Source organism: Dasypus novemcinctus, chromosome 1 (assembly GCF_030445035.2).
Source record: "Dasypus novemcinctus isolate mDasNov1 chromosome 1, mDasNov1.1.hap2, whole genome shotgun sequence".
NCBI classification, from domain to species: Eukaryota; Metazoa; Chordata; class Mammalia; order Cingulata; family Dasypodidae; genus Dasypus; species Dasypus novemcinctus.
The window spans coordinates 50,100,898-50,127,543 of NC_080673.1; the positions used below are offsets into that span (position 1 = coordinate 50,100,898).

Here is a 26,646-nt window from a genome sequence, read left to right on the forward strand (position 1 = left end):
CAATTCCATATAGAAAAGAAAAAATTCTCAATTATGACAGCAAATGAAAACTGACAGAAATTTGAGGGGAAGAAATCTCATTAATTACGAGAAAGAGATAATGTCCTAAGGAAAAAAGTAAATAAAAATCAAATGAGAGAAGAAAAAATTTTAAATGGAAAGAAAAGACCACTTTAAAGATTATAAAAGTTATATTTATTCACGATGCTACATTTATTGCATTCCCTTAGAAAAATGGAGAACTATTTTATGTACCCAACTTGCACATATAAAACTTTATACAAATTATGTGTAGCAAGCACACAAAGGCCTCTGGTACAGCTAAAATCCTGACACTATAATTTGGGTATTCCTGCTTCAGGGTCTCCAGTCTATCAATTCTATGCATACAAAACAAAAGGTGGAATTACAGTCAGTCTTGCTGTTCACATTTTAGGAATTACTTTAAAATATAATAAAATTTTCAATTACTCTAAAACCTGCCAACACAAACTGGAAGAACATACATTTTCCTACCAATTTCAATTTAATAGCAAGACAAATTCACACCTTATTTTCGTTGGGCCATAAAAAAAATTCAACCTCAGTTCTGACATTATCTTTCTAAATTGTGGCTGCTTCAGAAGATCATTTGTCAAAATATTTATCCAACAGTTAAAAATAATATTCCTTTACAAAATGGTACAGTAACACCGCAAGGAACCAGGAAATACTAAGTATCTTTGGCTATACAACTAAAAGGCCATCTTTCCAATATTCAGCTCAAAATCAACTACAGAAACAGCATAAGAGAAATATGCATAGAATTTAATAATAATTGGTCTTGATTATTTTTCCCATTCTATCCACAAAATAAGCAAGGAAAATGCAATTTACATAATCTTCCCAGATGAGACTCAGATACTACAAAGAAAATACCCAAATTTTTACGAAGGCAAAATGAATTAAAAGAATTACACAACTAAATAGGACACTAAAGGGACAAATGTTATTTGCAATTTTCTTTTTTACTTGTTTGCTTGTTTTTAAGTCTTAGGAGTGTAGAAACTAAAGCTGATAAACAAAAAGCCACAATCTTGACAAATCGAACCATAATAGAAAAATAAATCAAATGAAGCATTTATTAATAAATGAATGCCTATTTTATTACTTCAAGTGTTAATGATAAAAAAAATTTCAGCACAGCTGTTGCATTTAAAAAAGTGAAACTACATACTATGTTTCTATCTTAGTAAACAGATGAACCTGATGTCTTTTAATGACATAACAGTTGAGCATTGTACAGTACATCTTATGAAGACCCGTAAATTAAAGAACTACTAGTTTAAATTTAGTGATTATGAAACAAATATGTATTCATAGTTTCAGCTTCTTTTTTCTTCCTCGGCCATCAGGTGCTCCATCCATTTTACGTTTCTGTGTCTAAAAACACACAAAAGATTACTTTTCATAACAAGAGGATTACTTTTGATCACAAGGCTAATATAAACACATGAAATATATTGGCAAACACATTGTAGCACTTTGGTAAATGGTATGTAACAAAACCAGAAATACTAGTTTTTCATGCCCAGAATATATCCTTCAAAGCTGACTATCACATCTCCAAATAATCCTATTTATTTTACTTATGCAATAAAAACATTTTAATGCTAACACTGAAATTAATAAGAAATGAAGAATTCAATATTAGCAGTAATTGAATTTATCAAAATAAATGTATATAACATGCCCATTATCAAAATATAATAGTAATAAATATTTTTTGAGCTGAAGAAGGAGAAAATTACATAAGTACCAGATAGGCTCTTTTACTCATGAACCTATAAATTAACTATTATTAAATATATGACTTCTTTGCCTTAAAAATTTTGCTTTCACATTGCTAAGATAACTCTTGGACAATAAATCAAAACTTAGAAGTTAATACTACAGGTTTGTAAAGCCTCTGCTTTCCTAATATTTTTTAAGATATTCTAAAATTATAACTTGTTGTCCTAATTAGAAGTGTAGGCTCCTGGCATTCACAGGACATACCATCCCAGATTTTCACAAATCCCCATATTTATCAACTGCCATCATAACATGTAACATTCTCCATGGGATGCAATCAAAATTAAATTTTTAAGTGATCCACAGCTATATTATTTGTAAAAGAAAAAGCCCACTGGGAAGCAGACTTGGCCCAGTGGTTAGGGCGTCCGTCTACCACATGGGAGGTCCACAGTTTGAACCTCCTTGACCCATGTGGAGCTGGCCCATGTGCAGTGCTGGCGTGCACAAGGAGTGCCGTGCCACACAGGGGTGTCCCTGCACAGGGGAGCCCCACGCGCAAGGAGTGCGCCCCATAAGGAGAGCCGCCCAACGCAAAAAAAAGTTCAGCCTGCCAAGGAATGGCACCACACACACGGAGAGCTGACACAACAAGATGATGCAACAAAAAGAAACACAGATTCCTGTGCCGCTGACAGAAGAACATGCAGCAAAACAGACTCAGAGAACAGATAACTGGGGGGGAGTGGGGAAATAAAATAAATAAATAAATCTTTAAAAAAAATTAAACTGTTATTGCAAACATTAAAAAAAAAAAAAGCCCACAAAACACACACAGAGAAGACAGCCAAGTAATGTTCAAATCCTTAAAAAAAAAAAAAAAAAGAAAATACTTAAATATTCATGACTACTTACTGAAGGTTTTGGTCCCCGTTTCTTTTTCTCTGCCTTCTCCTTTTCTTCCAGTTCCATGTTTTCTCTTTCAATTAAGGTAATTAAAGTATTACATCTCCGCTGGAGCTCCTGAGTTATAATCATAAATTTACATGATAAACTGTATTTTCCATCTATAAATTTTGAGAATTTCAATTTTAAAACAAAGACTTGTTTTAAAAAGGGTAATGTAAAATCACTCATACACAGCCAATAAAGCAAAATTCATTTTCATAAATAACTCATGCTATAAGGGTAGAAAACAAGGTACAAGATATTATATTTTTGTTTCATTCTTAAGCCATACCTTTGTGTATTGTTTATCAATCTTTTTTTCACTTAGGAATTGAGAACAGTGGAAATGAACATCTCCCAATATATATAAGACTGCTAAAGACTTTCTATACCAAACTCAGGCCATTTATATAAAAAACTCAAATAAGAGTGTACATATTTGAGGGTCAAAAATCAAGAAGGGAGAGGATGTAGTTCAAGGAATTAAGTACCTGCTTCCATGTATGAGGTCCTGGGTTCAATCCCTGGTACCTCCTTTAAAAAAATAAAATCAACAAGAACTTTTAAGAGGTGTGGCAAATCTTTCCCCTTCAAAATATCACTAGGACCCCAATCAAGATGGTGGAGTGATTCGCTTCAGGGCTCCATTCCTCCACAGAAGCTTGGAACAACCAGCAAGAACTGATAGAAATATCATTCTCAAAGCTCCAGAAAATAGCTAATGCAAACCAATCAATAAAAAGTCTACTTAAAAGGTGGCAGGATCTCCTGGGCCCCTGACTAGCACCTCCCTGATGCTGCACCCGCTCAGGACTCAACAGCCCTCCCAGTGAAGACGTGTTTCAGAGGGAGCAGAGTGACCCTCAGGCACAAACTGGTAAACTTGTATACCTGGTACAAGCTGTCTGGTGGTATTCTGTGGGACTCCCCTTCTCAAAACTTGCCCTGCATGTGTAAGGCAGCTCAGAGCTCTCCTACAGAATGCTGTGGGAGAGCGTCAAGTGGATCCCTGGTGGAAGGGACTGCTGGCTATAGGATCTACAGCACAGTGCCCCTGCGCTGTGAAGAAACTGTTTCTTAAAGAGGAGAGCATACTCATATCCCTGTAAATGGGAGTGGGGGGTAGGGTGGAAGTAGAGGAAATTCCTAGGATCACAGGCATTCCTAAGACAAAACATAAGCATGGAAAAATCAGGGAGGCGCCTAGGTTTTGGTCCCGTGTTATTCTCATACAACCCATCATATGAATCGCCCTGAAAGGAGAATATTCCCTTAATTCCATCTACAGAGACTGGGAAAGCCTTTTTTCTTTTTATTCTTCTTGTTTTTGTTAGTTTTTAGCAGTCAAGGAAAGCGCTGTCAAAACACCACTAACTGGATACAAAAGCTTAAAGAACAGAAATCTTAGAGTCTAAATTCTAGTGAAAAACACCTTAAAATATAAAATGTCTAGTTTCAACAAAAGATTACAAAACATACAAAGAAAGAGGAGAAGATTAAAGCATTAGAAATAGTCAATGAAGAGAACCATACCTGGGACACATCAGACAAAGACTTTTTATAGAGTTCTAAATATGCTTAAAGAGTTAAAGGAAATCATGGACAAAGAACTAAAGGGAATTAGGAAAATAAGAGATGAACACAAAGAGAATGTCAATAGAGATGAAAATTATGAAAAGGAATCAGAGCTAAAGACCAAAGTAACAAAAACCTAAAATTCTGTTAACAGCAAATTGGAACTGGCAAAAGAATTAGAAAACACAAAGACAAAGACAACTGAAATCATTCCAGTCTGAGGAGAAGAAAAATGAAAAGTGAACAGAAGCTTGAGAAATCTATGGGACACCATTAAACATACTGATGTAGACATTATGGGAGTCAAAAAGGACAGAGCATAGTCAAAGAAATAATGACTGAAAACTTCTCAAAGACATGAATATGTTACACATCTAAGATGCTCAACAAACTCCAAACAGGATAAACCTAAACGGACCCACACTGTGCCATACTTCTAATCAAGCTGTCAATATCAAAGATAAAATTCTGAAAGCTGCAAGAGAGAAACAAGGCATAACATACAAGGGAGTCTCAACAGGATTAAGTACCAATTTATCATCAGAAACCACAGAGGGAAGAAGATAGTGGGGATGGCATATATAAAGTGCTCAAAGCAAAAAACTGCCAACCAAGAATCGTGCATCCAACAAAACTGTCTTTCACAAATGAATGTGGAGTAAAGACATTACCAGATTAACAAAATGTTGAACTGGACTGCCTACAGGGGATGCTAAAGAGTTCTGCAGGTTGAAAGGAAAGGACAACAGTCAACAGATCGAAGCAGCATGAAGAAATAACGATCTCTGGTGGGAGCAACAACGTGGGTAAATATAAATAATAATATTTTACTTTTGATTTATATTTCCACTTTTTACTTCCTATAGAATCTAAAAAGCAAATGCATATAATGTAAAGGTAAATCAGTGAGTGGTTTGGGGCTTATACAAACACATGATTTGTGAACTACATATACATGGGGGGACAGAAGGGTATAAGAAACATAGTTTGCATATACTATTGAAGCTAACCTGCACCAAAGCAAATGAAAACTGTTATAAATTTAGGATGTTAAAATTTAAGCTCCAGGGTAACTACAAAAAAAAAAAAAAAAAAAAAAAAGATCAGGATATGCAAGCTAATAGAGATGAAAATTAGAATAGTTTGCCAGTGGTGGAATAAGGAGTTAATGCACAGTGTGTATAGGATTTTCTGTTTGGGGAAATGGGAGGAAAGTTTTAGCAATTGGTGGTGGTGAGGGTAACACAATATTGTGAATTATGATAAATTCTACTGAATGGTATGCCCGGGAGTGGTCAAGATAGGAAAATTTATGTTGTATATATGTTCCCACAATTCAAAAAATAAATCACTAGAATTAAGATAGTCAATATACCACATTAGCAGCTCCCTTCCTCTAATGAACAAACTTACGTTATATACACCAAAATTATTTTTCCCTCATAGTGATACTAGTACACAACTACAATAAAATCACTTTAAAGTATTATTTTATATAATATGCCAAAGCTTAGAAATACTTGCAATAATGCACATTGATAGACGGTAATATACTATTATCAAAGTTAGCATTACACAGAACAGATAGTGTGGCACATGTCAGGAATGTGTCACAAGCATGCAAAAGTATGACTTCTCTTGGTTCTGGGCAAGGACTCAATTTACCACATGGAGCCATACAGACATTACTATTTTTTATGTGTGCCATATGTTGGGAAGTACTACATAAGTTTAGACTATGGCATTGTACTGGTAAATCAATGTGACACTGGATCTTGTTATACTCACTGCAAAATCATTCTTCCTTATAAACTATATATAAATTGTTGCTACTAAAAAAGATGTAAGACAGATTTTTTAGCAACTAAATATTTTCCCCTCTAACAATATAGTGCTTTTATCTTCAAAGTAGCTTCATGTTAGTTTAGTGCAGCACTTTCCAAACTAGAGTTTCATAAAACAGTAGTTCCAGTCTCCCATCAAAATATTGATTGAAAAAATTACTTCAGTGGTCAACTGGGAAAACAATGCATATTATACCAGTCTTGAGTGACAAGAAACTTAAAACACTCGGAGAAATCTTACTATTAGGATGTTTCAACTTTTCTCATCCCAGTATATCCAAAAAAGTTAAGACTACAGAAACTTTTTGTCATATCATGCTGCAGAAAGCAAGTGGAAGTTAAAAGTTTAAAAAGTGGGGAACACATAATAGGAGCAATTCATTGTGGCTAAACTTTCCCGAATTTTAATTTTAAAGCCATTAGAAATAGAGCTCCCTGATCACAGTTTATTAGATACTGGAAATAAAAAAGCTCGGCATTAAGTCAGTACAGAAATAGTGTTTTATCTCATTAAGCAATTTAAAAATACCCAGACTCAGCATTTTGATGAGCAGATGCCCAAATGCAAGGACCGTTAGTTTCTTTATGGAAATGTGTTTCATTTGCAAAACCAAAAAGTCTGAACTCAGTAAATTTTAAATTGTAATCGCCACATTCACACTTTGAAATTCATGGTTAACATTTCCTATTTAAAATTTAAATTGACTAAAATTAATCTCAAAATCATCTATAACAAGGTTACAATATGTAAGACCGATGTACTATAAATTACCTATGATTAAGTTTTTAACTGTAGATGCAAATTGTTCTCTCAGGAACTGATTTAACCTACAATATTAACAGTATTATAAAAGTCTACTTCAAAGATTCAGGAGAACCAGTTTTCTCATAATAAAACAAAAGAAGTTACTATAAAGAATAATGCTTACTTTGAACAATTCACTTGATAACAGAAAATTACATTAAGCACTCACCATTGCAGTTCTAGACTTAAGAAACCAGTCAAATCTAAACTGAGGAGAGTTGCGAATACACTGTCGCAATTCATCATAAACATTTTCCTTGTCGAATCCAAGCTTGTGAAGCATACAAATGAGAAAACGATCCTCTTCTTCAGTATAGTTTTTTCCTTTGTTAGTCCCATATGATATTCTCAGCTGATGAAAAGGTGCTTTGTACCGTCCAATCTATAAAGTGAGATTTTATATTATAGGAAAATATAACTCATATCTGTATTTCAAACTCAGCTTTAGTTAAATTAGCTGTTTTATTTAAAATCAGAAATTTTTATTCATAGCACCTAGACTTTCCAATACTATTTAGGAAAGAGCTAATATCCTAATACCTTAAACTCAGATATATCAACCTAATACTAAATCATACTCTCTTGAAAATATCTATGATGTTTCAATATTTTTCTTTGAAGAAATTTCCATTTTAAGTGATCATTTCCTCTTTAAAAGTTATTTTATTCCCCATATTCACAAGAGTTATTTTATTAACACTTTATTTATTAATAATCAAAATACCTTTGTGTCAAGTGCTTTTTTGATACTAATTCTTCTCTGAATTCTTGCCTCTCCCCTTTCAATCTGAGCCATTATCTTTTCTATGTCCTGGAGTTCATTGCATCTTTCCCAGAACACAGCTGTAAAATAGGAAAAGTTGGGAAGATGGGGGGGTAGAAGAAGGGGGTAAAAAAATATTAAAAAAACTTTTTAGCTTAAATGTTCTAATTTGTTTTATTTGCTAAGGATTAATAAAGTTCCATTTATCCTATGTTTATTACTAGAAAGTAAACAGGTCACATATAATCCATTTCCTTAACTAGAAAATGACAGAGATGAATTAAATGTTTTATCTTCCAACTTTTAGATTTAGCTATTTTAATACTCTAAGCTGACTCACCACAGCACAATTACACACATTTATTTGAGAATCCAAATAACTTCAGAAAACACAGTAACAAAACACTTAGGAAGTTATGGAGGGGAAGCAGATTTGGCTCAGTGGATAGAGCGTCCACCTACCACATGGGAGATCCAGGGTTCAAACTCAGGGCCTCCTGGCCCATGTGGTGAGCTGGCCTGCGCACAGTGCTGATGGGTGCAAGGAGTGCCGTGCCATGCAGGGGTGTGCCCCCGCATAGGGGAGCCCCACGTGCAAGGAGTAAGCCCCGTAAGTAAGCTGCCCAATGAGAAAAAAGTGCAGCCTGCCCAGGAGTGGCACCACACACATGGAAAGCTGATGCAGCAAGATAATGCAACAAAAAGAGACACAGATTCCCAGTGCCACTAACAAGAATACAAGCAGATACAGAAGAACACACAGCAAATGGATACAGTGAGCAGACAACCGGGGGCGGGGGGGCGGGGGGTGCAGAAGGGGAGAGAAATAAAAAATAAATCTTAAAAAAAAAAAAAAAAGGAAGTTATGGAGGGGGCGCAGATGTGGCTCAAGCAGTTGAGCTCCTGCCTCCCACATGGGAGGTCCCAGGTTCAGTTCCTGGTGCCTCTTGATAAAACAAAAACAAACAACAAGTGAAACAAATGAAAAAACCAACTCAGAGAAGCCAATGTGGGTCAGTGCTTGAGCACCAGCTTCTCACTTATGAGGTCCTGGGTTCATTCCCCAGCCCCTGGAACCTCAAAAAAAAAAAAAAAATCCCACTCCCCAAAAAGAGAAGTTATGGAGAGAAATGAAATAAAAATGAAAACACAAAATACTCAGTGACCTATTCTGGTTTTCTTTGCTATAGTTAGTTGCTAGGATTAGAAACATAAAACCATTATGTAATTTTAGGGCTGGAAAATTTCCTGACATTTTTAAAAAAACACAAAACAGAAAAAAAACAAGGCACTAAAAGGCATAACAAAATTTAGCTTATCAAAACAGAATTCAGAATAAGAAAATATGAAACTTCTTATACTTAGTAAACTCAAAAAGGCTGATAATATTTTTATACCTACTAAAATAATAAGAATTACCTGAATATTCAATGACTTCCTCTGGAGTTTTTCCTTCCACTTCTCTTGCTATATTTTCAATATCATCACGACCCCACTTCTCATTAGCTTTGATGAACTGGTTAAAATCTCTCTTATTCCAATTGGTAAATCCCTTCAAAACAACAGATAACAACTATTTAACTTGGAAAAAACTTGGAAAAAAAGCTGTAATAATTTACCAATGGTTCTAAATAACAAAAAATTTTCTAATGCTTCTAGTTTATCTTTTCTCATTAAGTTATTTTAGGGAGGTTCCTGTTTATGCACATAGATATAAACTTTTAGCAATATATCATATATCATGTATTACTTAGATAGCAACCAATTGAATCTGAGTGGGGAAAAGAGAAAAGAAGGTGAAATATAAGGTGACATTTTTATTGGGTTTTGAACAACTAGTGGAATTTGCCAGGAAGAGTGAACAAACATAGCATTAGCAAAGATATGAGCAAGCAGGAAAATGGAAGGAAAATAAAGCTTTAAAGGTAAGATAAACCTAGATTCTGAAGAGCTGACTCCCAAAGGATGTTAAACAATAAAGGACCTAGCAGAGATTTATTTTTGAGAATAACTCACTGGCAACGTGGAAAATTCACTGGAAAGGGAAGATGGAAAAACTAAAATTAACATTATGAAAAGGATACCCACTCTACCAAGGCAAATGCAAAGTTATAATCTATCTCCGCAACAACTAATAACAATCAAAATACAGCATTTATCCAAAGCCTATGCCTTATTGTTCCTAATTATTCCATCTGAAAGCAGAAATTTGTATTTCTGTTCACGCCCCAACACAATCCAACAGTATATTACAGAATTAACTGTTACTAAATTTTGTTTTTTACTGGTTATACCTGTGTTAATAACTTTTCTTTTTCCTCTAACTCTTCATCATTTAGGGGTTCAGCTTCATCAATTTTAAGCTGTTCTTCTTTTTGTGCCTGTGCTGCATTTGGAAGGTCAGGATTTCGAGGTACCTAAAAAATAATTTTCTATGATATCAAATCAGTAAATTTTAGATGGTGATGAACTAAATGATATCTCAAAAGTTCAAATCTAACCAGGCAAGAAAACATCCTGTTATCTTGAATTTATTAAGTTAAAATAAACCAGATGAATTACGTTGTTTAAATACAGCAGATACCAAGTTTATGTACTAGGATAACAAAGTAAATAAACATTCTTTTCTACTAAGTTCAAATTACTTAAATGAATTATTAGGAATAATTCATTCTACTTTTAAAAAAGAAAGATATATATTTTTATTCCCCGCCCCCCCAATCAGCTTGTGCTCGCTTTCTGCTCTCTGTGTCTGTTCACTGTGTCATCGTCTTTTCTTTAGGAGGCACTGGGAACCAAACCCGGAACCTCCCATGTGGGAGGGAGGCACCTAATCACTTCAGCCACCTCCGCTCCCTGCTTGTTGTACTCTCATTTTGTTTTCCTCCTTGTATCTCTTCATTGCTTATCATGTTCCACAAGCTTGCTGCCCCAGCCTATCTGGTCAGCTCACTATCTTGCTCTTCTTCTTTAGGAGACACCAGGAACAGAACCTGGGAACTCCCATGTGGTAGGTGGGCACCCAACTGCTTCTCAGTAATAATTAATTCTTATATCCTAAATAGTGTCTGAATAATAATGTATATAAAATGAAGACTTTTAATACCTTGTATCCAATAGTTTTTCTGTAATACAGAATTTCTTTTTCCAGTAATTCAAATAAACGAGGGGGAAAGAACTGGAAATCCTGAACATTGGGTTGTTTTGGGGGTCGAGGAGCCTGAAGGGAAAAAAAATAAGTGTTATCTATAAAAAGGCAAATTATTCTGCCCCAAATTTATCTTCAGACTTCTTCATTTCATGAACCATGACAGCACTTCTCCAAGCAATTGAATACATCTCTCAATAAACTGACATTAACCAATTTTAATTGCACAGATGCAAAACTAGCTTTTAAAAAACTTAAAAATCTGAAGGAAATATACTATTAAAAGAATCATGTAAAATTTACTTCCCATAATCTGGTTTTATGGCATGGATGTAAGAAATAAAATTTTAATTACCAATATTTTCAGGTATTTTCTTTACAAAACTTTTTATAATATTCTAATTTTTAAGATTAAACTAGGTTTGTTTTAATGTTCTAAATTGTACTTATTATTTTTTAAATTTCCCTTCTCCTCTCCCTCCTTCTCTCTTTCAGTGAATATACTGGTATAAGTTCCTTTTCTAGGCCCTGGGAATGCAGCTATGTTTTCAGATATTTATTTAGTGTTTTTTCAACTAACCTTGGGTGCTTTAGGTTCACTGACACGAAGAGCTTCCCTGAAATATGCATCAACAGCATAGTTAGCTTTTCTTTCTCGTTTCGGTGGTTCGATCCACTCTGTGAATGCAATCTATGGCATATGAGAAAAAATATTCAAATCACAAACTTTTATTACATATGGTAACAATTTTACATGAATGCACTCACACTGTGCACATCCTTAAGAGTGATGTCTGTAAATGGACAGATATTCAAAACTACTGGATTATAAGCTCTACAAGGATAGAGACGCTACAGTATTTTGCCTAGTTATATAAATAACACATAGGACAGTATCTACTGAAAAGCACAGGCACTGAGGTATTACTTCTTACCCATATGAATGATAATTCTATTAAGAAAAGAAAAACAAAAAAGTCTACAGAATGTATGCTATGACTCTATCAGAAAAATATGTTTGTATGTAGCCTAGAAAAAATTCTGAGGATATTTATGTCTAAATGTTAAAAAGGAAAACTCTAGAAGAATTATTTTTCTCCTACCCGGAGGTATTTTCCACTTCTATATATTAAAGCAAGTGCTTCCCTTTAATTAACAGCCAAATCTGCTTAATAATTAAAAACTAATAACAGTGTGATAATTTCTTTTTTACCAGTTATTTTTATTTTCAAACCACAATATTAACCCCCCAAAAAGAATATATTGCACTGTGACAATAAACACAATAAAAACTTCATTACGTAGTTTTAGAAGATTTCAAAGTTTACCAACTGAAAATCAGGCATTAAATTTTACATAAAAATGAAAATAATTTATAATCAGGTATGAGTAAATAGAAATGATATCGGAGACAAAATTATTACACCTAACATTTAAAATTCCAAGTCTCCAGTATTAAAAAAAAAAAAAAAGGGTTCCCAATAACCAAAACCTCTCTTTTAAAAACCACCTTTTGTTTTTCTCTATAGTCTTCTCCTTCAAAGTTGTAAACACTCGACTCTGTATCCATTGTAAAGTTTCTAAGTGAGCTTTCACCCATCTTGGAGAGTTTTTCATTCATTTCTGCAGTCTAGGGAACAAAAGAAAAACCTCATTTAGTTCAAGAACAACAAAAACAAAAGTAGTCTTTTTAAGGTACACAAAAGCTTCTTTTTATGGAAATAAGTTTATAATTTACATATCAAATAATTCCCTCAAAGAGTTTCAGTTTAAAATATTTTATATTAAAAACATTATCTTTACCCTATACCTCACCTTCTTTGCACCTCTTTCCAAAATACCATCAATATCCTCATCAGTAATCTCACTTTCCTTTGAAGCAAATACATGTGTTGCTCCATGTCGAATCATCTGAAGCATTTCATCTTTACCAATTTTGTTCAAATTCTGATCCACAAGTCTTCCTGGAAAAAAGATTTTGTTGGATAATGTTAAATCGAACAGCCTTTATTTTACTGGAAACTTGGAATGTTTCCAGTTGGAAACATTTCCAACTGGAAACATTAAATGTTAGATGTAATACTTTTTAATTTCTGTTCATTCATGCCTGACAATATAAACTATTTTCATTTTATGTAAAATTTAATGTCTAATTTTCAGTTGATAAGCTTTGAAATGTTTCCAAACTTATGTCATAAAGTTTATTATACACTATCACAATAAAATATATTCTTTTTGAAGATGAATATATTAATTTGGGATATCTGAAAATCAAAATTATTTGCAATTTAAAGAAGTTTTAGCAGATATAAGCGTTATACACAGAAGAATTTGTGATGAGGAAAAGGTTAATATTAATATACCAAAATTAACCTTTTCTCCTTAGAAAAGTAAAGCACAAAAACCCTTTCATACTGCCAAACCATATGTAAGAAATATATAATATTAATTTTTTGAAACCTCCAAATCTTAAGCCTGAAAGCTTATTTGGATCATAAAAAATAAAGCATTAGAACATTATGGTCTTCAACTGACAAGAATGTGGCCAACCATATGATTTGTGTTTTCAAATATACAGGCATCAAAACAAACACAAAGTGGCAAAAAGTTGCTTTCACCTTAACAGGTCACTCACCATACACTTACATCAATAAAGCTTCACTTTTTCTACTCCAACCAACTTGTAACAAGTATATAAAGACCCAAGTTGTTTTCTACAACTTGCTTTTGATGGTTTTGGATCCCTAACAGAATATGACTTTCAAAGTGAGGATATCCACAGAACATATTTCTTTGTATTAAAAACAATCCCACTGCTATCAGAATATACTCAGGCTTACAGAATCCAGTTCTTTGTTGGACAGGGAAGAAGCTTTGCAGATGAAGTATTTCTGGGACACAGACTTTTCTCATATTTTAAAATCATGTACTCAGTCTGCAAGATAGTATAACAGTGGTAGGCCTCTGAGGCTTGCTATTTGCTTACTCTGACCACAAATGGGATAACAAAGCTACTAGAATAAAAGGTTTTCTTCAAAATTTGCCTCAGTAAATATTAAAACAATTTTTTTCAACTAAGGTAAAGTCACAAAACTCAATTATAATTTCTAAGTTTTAATATTAATCTTAAAAAATAGTTTCATAGATGATAGAATTGAGAATAAGCACCACATGGCAGGGTGACTTTCAAAATGCATGGAAGAATATAAAGAAATAATAAAATTGACATTTTATTGGCCTTGATAAATTCCATCGTTTGATATGCCCCAGAAGTTCCCACAGAACTTACCTAATTAAACACTTCACTTTAACAGTTAATATAGTTCTTGATTCCCTGACTGAGTCACTATTTAACTGTATAAAATTGGACAAGTAACTTAAATTTCTAAGCCATCCACCTCTAGTGCCAACTTCATCATCAAAATGGCATAAAGACTAAGAGAGATAATGGTACAGAGTGTCCAGCACATTACCTGGCATAAATTAAGCATTCAATTATTAACAAAATCAATTAAATTTGTTAATATAAGCAATTATTTATGGTCTCTGGGTATTCAGACAAGTAGCTAACATGCTGGCACTACAAGATAACAGAGAAATACAAAACATTTCCTTTATTATAACTGTAGAAATGAAATAACCAGTGAACAATTTAACAGTTATCTTTCACCTTTTTAGACATAAAAAGTATATGCTCATGACTACAGATCAATATGGGCTTGAGGTTACTAAGCCTATTTTTCTACTTCTGCATTTTGTATATCCCATCACCATCTTCATCGTAAGCTTCACGAAAAAAAATATGCTTTCCTAAAAAACTGATCTAGAAATAGAACTTAAATTTTCCTTCAATCAACCCAAAATAAAAACATCAGTCTCACCCCCTCTAGTCCTATTTATATGTTTGTTTACTCTGTGTCTCTTTCCCACAAAATTGTTCCTTGAAAGTAAGAACAAATGTTTTATTCATCATTGTATTCTCACAACCAAGAACAGTGCCTGGCACCTAGTGGGTTCTCAGTAAGGAGCAGATGTGGCTCAAGATGTTGAGCACCTGGGAAACGGACTTGGCCCAGTGGTTAGGATGTCCGTCTACCACATGGGAGCTCCGCGGTTCAAACCCCGGGCCTCCTTGACCCGTGTGGAGCTGGCCCATGCGCAGTGCTGATGCGCGCAAGGAGTGCCCTGCCACGCAGGGGTGTCCCCCACATAGGGGAGCCCCACGTGCAAGGAGTGCGCCCAGTAAAGGAGAGCCACCCAGAGTGAAAGAAAATGCAGCCTGCTCAGGAATGGCGCCACCCACACTTCCCGTGACGCTGACGACAACAGAAGGGGACAAAGAAACAAGACACAGCAAACAGACACAGAGAACAGACAACCAGGGGAGGGGAAGGAATTAAATAAATAAATAAGTCTTAAAAAAAAAAAATGTTGAGCACCTGCTTCCCACATGGGAAATCCCAGGTTCGGTCCCCAGTGCCTCCTAAAAACAAAACAAAATAAGCACACAAAAAAACCAACTCAGGAGAGCTGGTGTGGCTCAGTGGTTGAGGGCTGGCCTAAGAGGTCTGGGGTTCAATCTCTAGTCCCTGTACATTAAAAAAAAAAAAAAGGGGGGGGTCGCAGACTTAAATAAATAAAATAAAAACTTCTATGATATGATTATTTCTCCAGTACCCCCCCCAGAGTAATCAACAGAAGCCTTAGTAGACATAAATCATAATTACCAAAGTTTTATTTATTTAACATGTGCCAGGCTTAATAATGAGTATTTCATTTAAATTATCTTCTTTAATCTTTAAAAATACTAAATAGTAGTTACTTTTATCACAATTTAATAGATGAGGAAATGAGAAGACAATTGCTTAATTGGCAAAACCAATATTCAAGTCTCAACCTTCAGAAGTCCAAAGCCCATACTCTTACTAACAAATCTAAAATTTACTATCTGAGGAATATGAATATCATTGGCTACCAGCTTGCTTAAGTCAACAGATGCTTAATAATGAAAATATCTTAACTGAGGAAAAAACCATGCTGTATCAATAAACTTGGTAAAATTTTAAAATTCTAAGGCTTACCTTGTTGAATGACTATTGAATCCAGTCTGAGTTTCATCTCAGCACGTTCCACTATTCTTTCTTCTACAGTGTTGTCAGTGATAAAGCGGAACACTCTTACTGTCTTGGTTTGTCCAATTCTATGTGCTCGGTCCTAGATAATTACCATGTTATTTTGATACAGTTAAAAACTCACATAAATAATATCTGAATGTACATACTGAAAAACAAAATTAAAATATTTTCAAGTATAAAACGTTTTTAAAAATATGTAACAAGCAACCATAATAAAGAGATTAATTGTACTTCATTAATATTTTATTAGGTTTACAAAATTTCTCAGTGTCTGTCAAAATAAGAAGGTTATCTCACAAGGAAAACTTTTAGGAGGTAAGGAACAAGCTATAATTGTTGAATCTGTGAGAAAATACAAATGGTCTAATTTTAAAGTTGAAGAAAAAAGCTTAAAAATATTGTTTTCTTGGGTTTAAATTCAAAATCTTTTCCTACTTAAATCAAATTTGAACTACTGTGGAAAAAATCTGTGAATTATCACTGCTATTAAGAAAACATGTGACATGAATAAATGCACTCTGCAAGCAATATAAAAATCCTTGTCTTTAAGTAATACCTAATCAACTACACACAAATAGTCAAAGTAATTTTTACTGTTTAATTTTTACCACATTCCTATAAAATAACCCTTACTTCTAATAAATGATCAATTTTTCCCAGCCACCCTTACAAAGGGACAGGAAGAAAGCTACCACAAACACCAGAGATTTAATAAAGCTGGATTTAAGGTCACTAAAAAGCATGGTTTAAGTCATTAGCGATATCAAACTTAAATTTTAAGTTTTTCTATTCATCTACATACCACGCATTTTCTCAACAGAAGCTAAAAACTCAATTACTCATCTGGCCCAGTATTCCCCATACAAGGACGGAAATTTTAAGCATCTAATGTGGCAGACAGGCTAGATGTTCACTAAATCTACTTCCCTTTCTCCCTGGTAAAAAATTCGAGCCATTTACCAATTCCTTTGCAGTCAGTTACTCTATGTGATTGAGTTCTGGGTTAACTCAGGGCTTACTGGGAGCTCCTGAGATCTGGAGATTGTTTCTTAGGTTACCCTAACTAAAATATCAACTAAATACATAATGTATTTATTTCTCTCTTACCATAGCCTGAAGATCTACTTGGGGATTCCAATCTGAATCATACAAAATCACTACATCAGCAGTAGCAAGATTGATGCCAAGACCTCCAGCACGCGTGCTTAACATAAAGACAAACTTTGTGCTATTTGGTTCGTTGTAGGCATTGATGGAATCCTATATATATAAAATAAAACAAGCATCAGAAAATTATTTTATCTGATACTATTTTATCTCTCATTCCCAATTTTACTCACTTGTCTCTCATCATGGGGTGTCTGCCCATCCAATCTGCAGTATTCATAATTTCTCCACATGCAATAATCTTCCAAAATGTCTAATACCCTTGTCATTTGACTGAAGATTAGTACTCGTGAACCTGTTAAATAACAGTCATTATTAGGGGCTTTAAAAGTAGAAAGTTTTATCTAAAAATTTAAGGCTAAACAAATTAATAAGACTAACCAATTAACCTTTAAGTCTAAGTTGCCTAGTTACAAGAAAAAAGTCTATATTACTTATCATCCAAGTCTGTCTGTCATTCCTCACCTTTTTTCCATCACTGCACAAATAGGAAAAGATAAATATTTGTACAGTACACTAAGTTAAAGAGTAAAGGATATTTGTATCTGGTGCATGGGAGGTCTTGCCATTACTTGGCCTGAGAGAATCATTATCTTGTTACCTCTTCCCCATATATTTAAAAATAATGTTTTGCCAGCCACCTTCCCATACAACCCTTTCATACACACTGCTCCTGTACATTCCTCAAAACATAGCACACTGTCCAAAACACAGCTGCATACTCCTGGTCTCAATCTGGTTCTAGAGACCCATTCTTGGAATTTTATGACAAAAAGCTAAAATTTCTTAATCTTTCAATGATTAAAAAGGTAAAGCTTGTATGAAATGGGAATTCTTCCCCCAAATCCAGGAATTGATTCATCACTATTGAACACCTTCTATGAGACACTTCAGAGAAGAACTAAAATTAGGGGGAAAAATACTTGGACAATGGATGTAAGTTTAAATGTCCTATTTCAACTTTAAAAAGAATCAGGGTCTTTATTTCCAAAGCACTGTGTTCCCTCATTTGAACAGCAAAATTTAAAACCGTTTTCATTACTTCGCCAACTGTGATGACCAGTAACATAGATACCTTGTTCTTTTAACTTAGGGAGAAGCTTATCTAACACCACCATTTTGCCACTGTTGGTAACTAGATGCATATCTGTTGTATAAGGTGGGCCAGGTTCAGCTCCATCAAAAAGATATGGATGATTACAGCATTTCCTCAACTGCATCAGGATATTCAACAATCTCATTTTATCCATCTTGCCTGCCGAGTTCAGTATATCTATATCCTTCATTAATATCCGTGTATACCTGGTGAGAAGAAAAATATTTAAAAGGGCTCACATGCGCCCTGACCAGTCTCTGCCACTTTACATTCCTAATCATCTTCCTGTGTTAACTAAAATATAACTTTAACAAACAACCCATCAATTTCTTAAGTGTGGTTAAGTATTTATACCATCTATAACCTCTGTAACTTTCTTTTTTAATTGCCCCACTGTTCTATTTTCACCCTTATAAGCTGCACCTTGGGAAATTACTTAAAAAATACGAAAAAATTTCTTTGCGTCAAATTAAAACAAAGCAGTATAATGTAGTATTTTTAAGTAATTAAGCAAAATTTAAAACATTTTAAAATTTTAAATTTGTCCTTTACAACAGAAAAATGCCACATACCGTGTAGTTGGTGCAGCATTTGGATAAGAACCCTAAGATGTAAGGAGGGAGGGAGGAAGAATCATGAAAGAGTAAGGAATGATGATGAGAATAAGATGAATACAACGTGATTTAAGCAGAAACTATAAGCACAAAGGGGGAGGAAGGATGAAGTCAAGTGAACCTAGGGCCACAGACTAGGGCCAGATTGTAAAATGCCTTGAATGCATACCAAGAATTTAGACATTATCCTAACTTAATAAAAATAAAAATCTCTTCTCTTAGCATTCATTCATGTCTTAGTTCTTTATCTAAATTAAGTATGGAATTAAAACATACTTGAGATGTGGTGTGACCAATACAGAATAGGGTTCCATTACTTCCCTCCTTCTGAACTATACATTTATATTAATATGTGCTAAGGTAACAGTATGTCTTTCAACAGCCACTTCACACTGTTGATTCATGTTCAGCATTCTACAAAAAACCCTAATGCTCATCATTTCACAAAAGGATATTTTTTTCTGCTTAAACTAAATTATCAACTTAGAATGGAGTGTTACAAAGTGACTGATTTTAGCTTTATGAGGAAGAAGAATGTTATTTTTCTCTACAATTAAAAATGTCATCAGATTTGCACTATCCATGACACCAACATTTATGAACTACTAAATTAAACCACACCCCCCATGTGTCACCACAGGTTTCTATTAAAAAAAAAACACAAGCAGAAGACTGTTTAATTTCAAATTTTTTTAAATTCAGAAACCTCAAATTCTGCTTCTATGAAATAATAGTCAATATTTTGTATCATCCATATATTTGATGAGCAAGCCCTATACCATATGACCAGAAAGATCTTTTTAAGTAGAGTTCAATCCAGCAAATAGGAATTCCCTGAAGACACAATTAAGAAAACAAAATATAAATGAGCGAAGTGGATGTGGCTCAAGCAATTGGGCTCTTGTCTACCACACAGGAGGTAAAGGCTTTGATGCCCAGGCAAGCTGGCCCATGTGGCAAGCTGGCCCTGCGGAGCGCTGCCCATGCAAGAGTACTGGCCCACATGGAGAGCTAGCACAGCAAGATGATGCAACAAAAAGAGACACAGAGGAGAAAGAATAAGAGACACAGCAGATCAGGGAACTGAGGTGGCACAAGAGAATGACTGCCTCCCTTCCACTCCAGAAGGTCCCAGGATCGGTTCCCAGAGCCACCCAATGAGAATACAAGTAGACACAAAAGAACACACAGCAAATGGACACAGAGAGCAGAAAACGGAGGAGGGGGATAAATAAATAAGGGGGGAATAAATAAGTAAATCTTAAAAAATATATATAAATGAAAGTTAAAATCAACATAAATATCAAATACCTCTCAGAATACATACCATTCCCTTTGCATTTTGCTGAGACCCACATAGATTTTTACTTCCTTTTTTGGAGGCAAACTCTTTTCAACATCAGCCTTAATTCGACGAAGAAGGAAAGGACGCAAAACCTTAAAAGAGCAAAAAAATGGAGATGGCCTTATGTCAGATATTATTACAAGAAATGGAGATGACCTTATGTCAGGTGTTATTACAAGAAATGGAGATGACCTTATGTCAGGTATTATTTCAACACCTTAAAACTGTCTATCAAATACATGGAAAAGAAACTTCTCTGCTTGAATGCCAGTTACTTTTTAGGAATTCTCCCATCCAAATGTGTAATGATTTGTTACTACTTCGTTACTTTAGTGTTAATAAAAGATCATTACTTAATTAATACGTGTAATGAGTATATCTTGCTATTATAAAATACTAAAAACAGTAGTAAAATAAAGATGATGTTTGCAACATTGACTTTCTTTCAGATTTAAAACTCATTACCACATGTAGATTACCTAACATTAAATTAAGAGATGTCTGGGTATTAACGTAAAATACATTAACTGAAAGGAGAAGGGAAAATATATATCTGCACCGATGCAGAAAAAGCATTTAACAACATCAAACATCTTTTCATGATTTAAAAAATCCAGAAAAATGCTGAATAGAAGGGAACTTCTTCAACATGATAAAGGAATAAGTGATAAGTAAATTATTAGTAGATGTACCACTATTCAGATGGCATGATCTTAAATAGAGAAAAGTTCAAAGAATCCATAAATGTTCTTAAATTTCATCCATTCATGGGGGTGTTAACCCATTCTAAGCTGGACCTTCTGATAAGCTTAATTCAGTTAAGTTGTATCCCACCTCCATCAAAGTGGGTCATTATCCTGTTACTGGAATACTTTATAAGAGAATGAAATTCAAACAGAGAAAGCCACAGGAAGAAAAAGGCTGGACATTGACAAAACCCAGAACAGAAGAAAGAGACAAGGAGACATTGCCATATGCCTTGCCATGTGGCAGAGGAGCCAACGATTGCTAGCAGCCAGCCCCAGAACACATAGGGAGAAAACATCACAGTGATCTGGACTTTCTTTTAGTCTCAAAAGAGTAAGCTAATAAATTCCCATTGAACTCATTTTATGATATCTACTTGGGCAGTCTATGAAACTAAAACAAGAAACTACTAGTACTGGTAAATAAATTCAGCAAAGTTGCAGGATACAAGATGAATAGGCAATACTCAGTTGAATCTCTACATACCAGCAAAGATTAATATGAAAAAGAAATCAGCATCTAAAAGAATAAAGTACCTAGGGATAAATTAAACAAAGGAGATGAAAGACTTGAACACTGAAAACTACCAAATATTGCTGGACAAACTTAAAAGAACACCTAAATTTTTAGAAAGACAGCCCTTGTTCAGGGATTGGAAGACTTAATATTAAGATATGAATACTACCTAAAGCGATTTACCTATTCAATGAAACCCCAATCAAAATTATAACAGCCTTTTTTGCAGAAATATAGAAGCCAATCCTCCAAATCACATGGAATTGCAGGGGGCCCTAATAGCCAAAGCCACGTTGAGAAAAGAGCAAAGGTGGAGGATGCTCACTGCCTAACTTCAAAATTACTCTAAACCACAGTAATCAAAACAGCGTAATGGCCTAAGAAGACAGAGTATGATGGAGAGTTCAGAAATAAACCCGTACATCTATGGCTAATTTATTTTTGACATGGGTGCCAACTCCATTAAAAACAGTCTTCTAACAGTGCCAGGAAAACTGGAAGTTCACGTGAAAAAGAATGAAGCTGGACCCCTATGCTCACACCATACAAAATAACCCAAAATGGATCAACAACCTAATTATAAGAGTTAAAACCATAAAACTTTTAAAGAAAACTTAGGGGAAAATCCCCCTGACCTGGGATTTGGCAATGGATTCGGCACCCAAAACATGAAAAATGACAGTAAACTTTTGTATACTACCAGATATTATCGAGAAAGTGAAAATAACCTATGGTATGTGAGAAAATAAGTGCAAATATTACACCTAATTACAGTTTAATATTCAGAATATATAAAGAATTCCTATGACTCAACAGCAAAGAAAAACAACCCAGTTAAAAATTGGGAAACAAAGCTGAAAAGACACTTCTGGCAAGACATTTAAATGACCAGCAAGCAACTGAAAAGATTTCTCAACATCACTAGTCAAAACAACAAGGCAACAGTTCACATCCATTAGGAATGACTATTATTACAAAAATAATGTGGAGAATTAGAACCTCATGCGCTGCTACTGAGAATATAAAATGGTACAGTCACTGTGGAAAAGTTTGGCAGTTTCTCAAAAAAGCAAAGCAGGGAAAGGTCAAAATGACAGCAGAGTAAGGCGCTCCAAGAGTCAGCTCATCCTGCAGGGCAGTGAGTAACCACCCAGAGCTATCTAAAGCACCTGTATGGGGGGGGCCCAAGAGACCAGAAGAACATTTTGCAACATCCTTGAAAGAATGGAAGGAGAAGACTGCAGTGAAGTTGTGTGAGAAGAGCACGATGCTCATCCTCCACTGATGCTCAAGCCACCACTGGAGCTATTCCATGGCTTGAGTTGGAAGGTCCATTTACCAAACATGGGAGAGGAAGAAGACGGTTGGCCACAGACTACAGCTACTGATTAGTAAATTCAGCTGGCTAACATATAACCCCAAGAACAGCCTAAATTTAAACCTGTCCAAGTCAGGAAAAGGGTTGGTAACTACCATTTTAACTCTATCCCCGGCATGAAGGGAAGCAGGGCTGACTGAAAATCACAGTGATGGTAGGAACCACCACCACCTTCTTTCCACCCAGATCAGATTAGAGCCCCAGCCTAGGCTCCAGTCCCATCTCAGGAAGGGAGGAACCTGGTAGGACCTGCACAGCCTCTCTAAGTACTTTCAGCCAACACAGAACAGTCAGACACCTGGGGTTCCAGGCCTGCACCCAAAAAGGATAGGAGGGGAGCACCCCAAAAGGATACAAGAGGAGCTGTGTTTCCTTGGCCTATCTGGACAACTGCAGGCTCTTTCAGTCAACACAAACTGGTTTGCCGAGCATCTTCAATTCCATCTCCACCCCTCCATCCTCATAGGATAGGAGGGCGCTGATATTTCTTCAGCCTCTCTAGGTAACTACGGGCACTTTTGGCCTGTACAGACTGAACACTTGGACACCTGTAGCTACCCCCACCCCCCAAAAGGAAAGGAGGGGAGATTTGTTTTCCAAGCCTCTCCCAGCAACTGCAGGGACATTTAGCCTGCATGAACTGGTTTGTTGAACACCTCTGATTCCGTCTCCATACCCACTCATAGGACAGGAGGGGGCTGGTGTTTCCTTAGCCTCTTTAGGCAACTGTAGGCACATTTGCCTGCACAAACTCAACTGTTAGGTTCCTGTGGCTCCAACCCCACCCCTGATAGGACAAGAAGAGGGGAAGTATTTTCCTAGACTCTCTGGGTAACTGTGTGCTTTCAGCCCACAGACTGAATACTGGACACCTGTAACTCCATCCCTGCCCCAAAGAGGACAAGAGGGGACCCATGTTTCCTCAGTTTTCCCAGGCAATGGCAGGCACTTTTGGCCTGGACAGGTTAGACGGGTGGGTACCTCTGAATCCACCCCCACCCGCCAATAGGACAGAAGGTGTATTAGTCAGCCAAAGGGGTGCTGATGCAAAATACCAGAAACTGGTTGGTTTTTATAAAGGGTATTTATTTGGGGTAGGAGCTTACAGATACCAGGCCATAAAATAGACGTTTCTTCCCTCACCAAAGTCTATTTTCATGTGTTGGAGCAAGATGGCTGCGAACATCTGCGAGGGTTCAGGCTTCTTGGGTTCTTCTCTTCCAGGGGCTCCAGCTTAAGGTTTCACCATCAAACTCCAACATCAAAAACCCTTCAACTCTGTCCTTTGCCATGTCTTTTATCTGTGAGTCCCTTCCCCTTGGCCCAAGGGGCACAAGAGGTTTACGTGAGTACTTAATCCCATATAATCTAACATGCTCAGAGGAGAAGATCAGTTTAGAAACATAATCTAGTATTTCTTTTTGGAATTCATCAATAATAGCAAACTGCTATAGAAAGGGACTGGCATTTCTTCAGGCTTTCCAGACAATGGCACTTTCAGTCTACACAGACAGGATAGAAGGGGGCTGGTGATTCCTCAGTCTGTCCAGGCAATGGCAGGTACTTTCTGCCTACAGGGACTGAACTGTTGGGGGCCTGTGGTTCTATCCCAACCCCCTAAAGGGCAGAAAGCAAACTGTACTCCCTCAGCCTCTGAGGGCAACTGAAGATGCATTCAGCCCTTATGGATTAGACTGTTGGGCATTCCAGAGGGTCCGGTACTACATCAGCCTACCTGGGCAACTGCAGGCATTTTGGACCTGCACAGCATAGACTACTGCCTACACCTGCAGCTCCATCCCCACCCAAGGCATAAGAAAAGAAGCGTTAAGATTAACTAGTCTCTCTGAGCAACTACAGACCGTCTTGGCCTGCACAACTTGGATTATGACACACAGATGTGGCTGTCCCTACCCATAGCAGAAGAAAAGATGTGAGGAGCTTCATCAGTCCCTAGAGCAACTTCAGCCTCCACAGCTTACAGCACCAACTATATCCTTGGCTCCTACGACACAAACAATAAGGAAGACAGGGCAAGAAAGCACTAAACGAGAGAAACTGCACTCAGAATAAATATATCTAGTAAGCCAGATGCCAAGACACCAACAAAAAATTACAAACCATACCAAGAAACAGAATATGGCCCAGTCAAAGGAACAGGATAAGCCTCCAGATGACATAAAGGAGTTGAGACAACTCATCATAAATGTTGAAATAAATCTCCGTAATATTTCAATGAGATGGCTAAAGAGATCAAGGATAGATATAAGGATGACACTGGATGAGCACAAAGAATAATTTGGAAGTATATATAGAAAAGTAGCAGATCTTATAGGAATGAAAGGCACAATAAATGAAATTAAAAATACACTGGAAGCATACAATAGCAGGTTTGAGGAAGAAGAACAAAGGATTGGTAAGTGTGAAGACATGGCCTCTGAAAGCAAACATACAAAAGAACAGAAGAACAGAAAAAATTGAACAGGGTTTCAGGGAACTAAATCACATCAAGAGACATGCAAACATGTGTCACGGGTGTCATGGGTGTCCCAGAAGAAGAGAAGCGGCAGAAGGAATATTTGAAAAAATAATGGTAGAAAATTTCCCAACCCTACTGAAGGAAATAGATATCCATGTCCAAGAAGCCCAACATACTCCCATCCAAATAAATCCAAACAGACCAACTCAAAGACACATAATAATCAAAATGTCAAATGCTAAAGATAGAGAATTCTGAGAGTAGCAAAGAAAAAGCGATGCATAACATATAAGCGATACCCAATAAGATCAAGTGCCAATTTCTCATGAGAAACCATGAAAGCAAGAAGGCAGTGGTATGATATATTTTAGATACTGCCAGAGAAAAACCTGCAGGCAAGAACAGTATATCTGGCAAAATTGTTTTTCAAAAATGAGGGGGAATTTAGAATATTCACAGATAAACAAAACTGACAGAGTTGGTAGCCAAGAAATGGGCTTTCCAGAAAACACTAAAGGGAGTAGTACAGCCTGAAAAGACAAGACAAGAGAGGTTTAGAAGAGTCTAGAAATGAAGATTATATCAGTAAAGGTAAATAAAAGAGTCAAAAGAGTGGTGAAAATAAAATATGACAGGTAAAACCTGGAGATATGGATGAAATAGGAACTGCCTTTACTGTAATAATAATAAATGTTAATGGTTTAAACTTCCCAATAAAAAGACACAGACTGGTAGAATGGATAAGAAAATATGAGCTATGTATAGATGTCTACAAGAGACTACTCAGGCCTAAGGATACCAAGAGATTGAAAGTAAAAGGCTGGAAAAAGATTTTCCACACATGCAGTAACCATAAAAAACCTGGAGTGGCTATACTTTTTTCAGACAAAATAAACTTAAAAAAAAAAAAGCTGCTTCCTAGAGACAAGAACATTATATATTAATAAAAAAGGCAATTCACCAAGAACAAATAACAGTCACAAATGTATACGCATCTAACAAGGATGCCCCAACATACATGAGGCAAACACTGGCAAAACTTAAGGGAGAAATAAATATCTATACAATATATTTGGAGACTTTAATATACCACTCTCAGTATTAGATAGAGGATACTATGAACAACTAAATGCCAAAAAACTAGACAATGTAAAGGAGGAGGGCAAATTCCTAGAAACACACAAATCACCCACTGATGCTAGAGAAATAGAAGACCTCAACAAACCAATCACAAGTGAAGATATTAAACCAGTCATCAAAATCCTCCCAAAGATGAAAAGTCCAGGACCAGATGGTTTCAAAGGTGAGTTCTA

General features: G+C 35.7%; 1 protein-coding gene across 2 annotated transcripts in view; it reads right to left on the reverse strand.

The window, feature by feature from the left end:
- Positions 1–172: 172 nt before the first annotated feature.
- The window catches only part of SMARCA5 (SNF2 related chromatin remodeling ATPase 5), a 54,640-nt gene continuing 28,166 nt past the window's right edge, over positions 173–26,646 (reverse strand). For both annotated transcript variants that reach the window (XM_058286454.2, XM_071214497.1), the window contains exons 10-24: positions 20,196–20,305; positions 18,234–18,460; positions 17,332–17,453; positions 17,099–17,251; positions 15,938–16,070; positions 12,672–12,820; positions 12,367–12,486; positions 11,437–11,547; positions 10,815–10,928; positions 10,003–10,125; positions 9,128–9,260; positions 7,670–7,788; positions 7,115–7,327; positions 2,689–2,796; positions 173–1,422 (exon numbers count right to left, since the gene is read on the reverse strand). In XM_058286454.2, the coding sequence (XP_058142437.1) occupies positions 1,357–1,422; positions 2,689–2,796; positions 7,115–7,327; positions 7,670–7,788; positions 9,128–9,260; positions 10,003–10,125; positions 10,815–10,928; positions 11,437–11,547; positions 12,367–12,486; positions 12,672–12,820; positions 15,938–16,070; positions 17,099–17,251; positions 17,332–17,453; positions 18,234–18,460; positions 20,196–20,305 (2,001 nt within the window). In that variant the 3' untranslated portion in view covers positions 173–1,356. The remainder of the gene's footprint in view (positions 1,423–2,688; positions 2,797–7,114; positions 7,328–7,669; positions 7,789–9,127; positions 9,261–10,002; positions 10,126–10,814; positions 10,929–11,436; positions 11,548–12,366; positions 12,487–12,671; positions 12,821–15,937; positions 16,071–17,098; positions 17,252–17,331; positions 17,454–18,233; positions 18,461–20,195; positions 20,306–26,646) is intronic.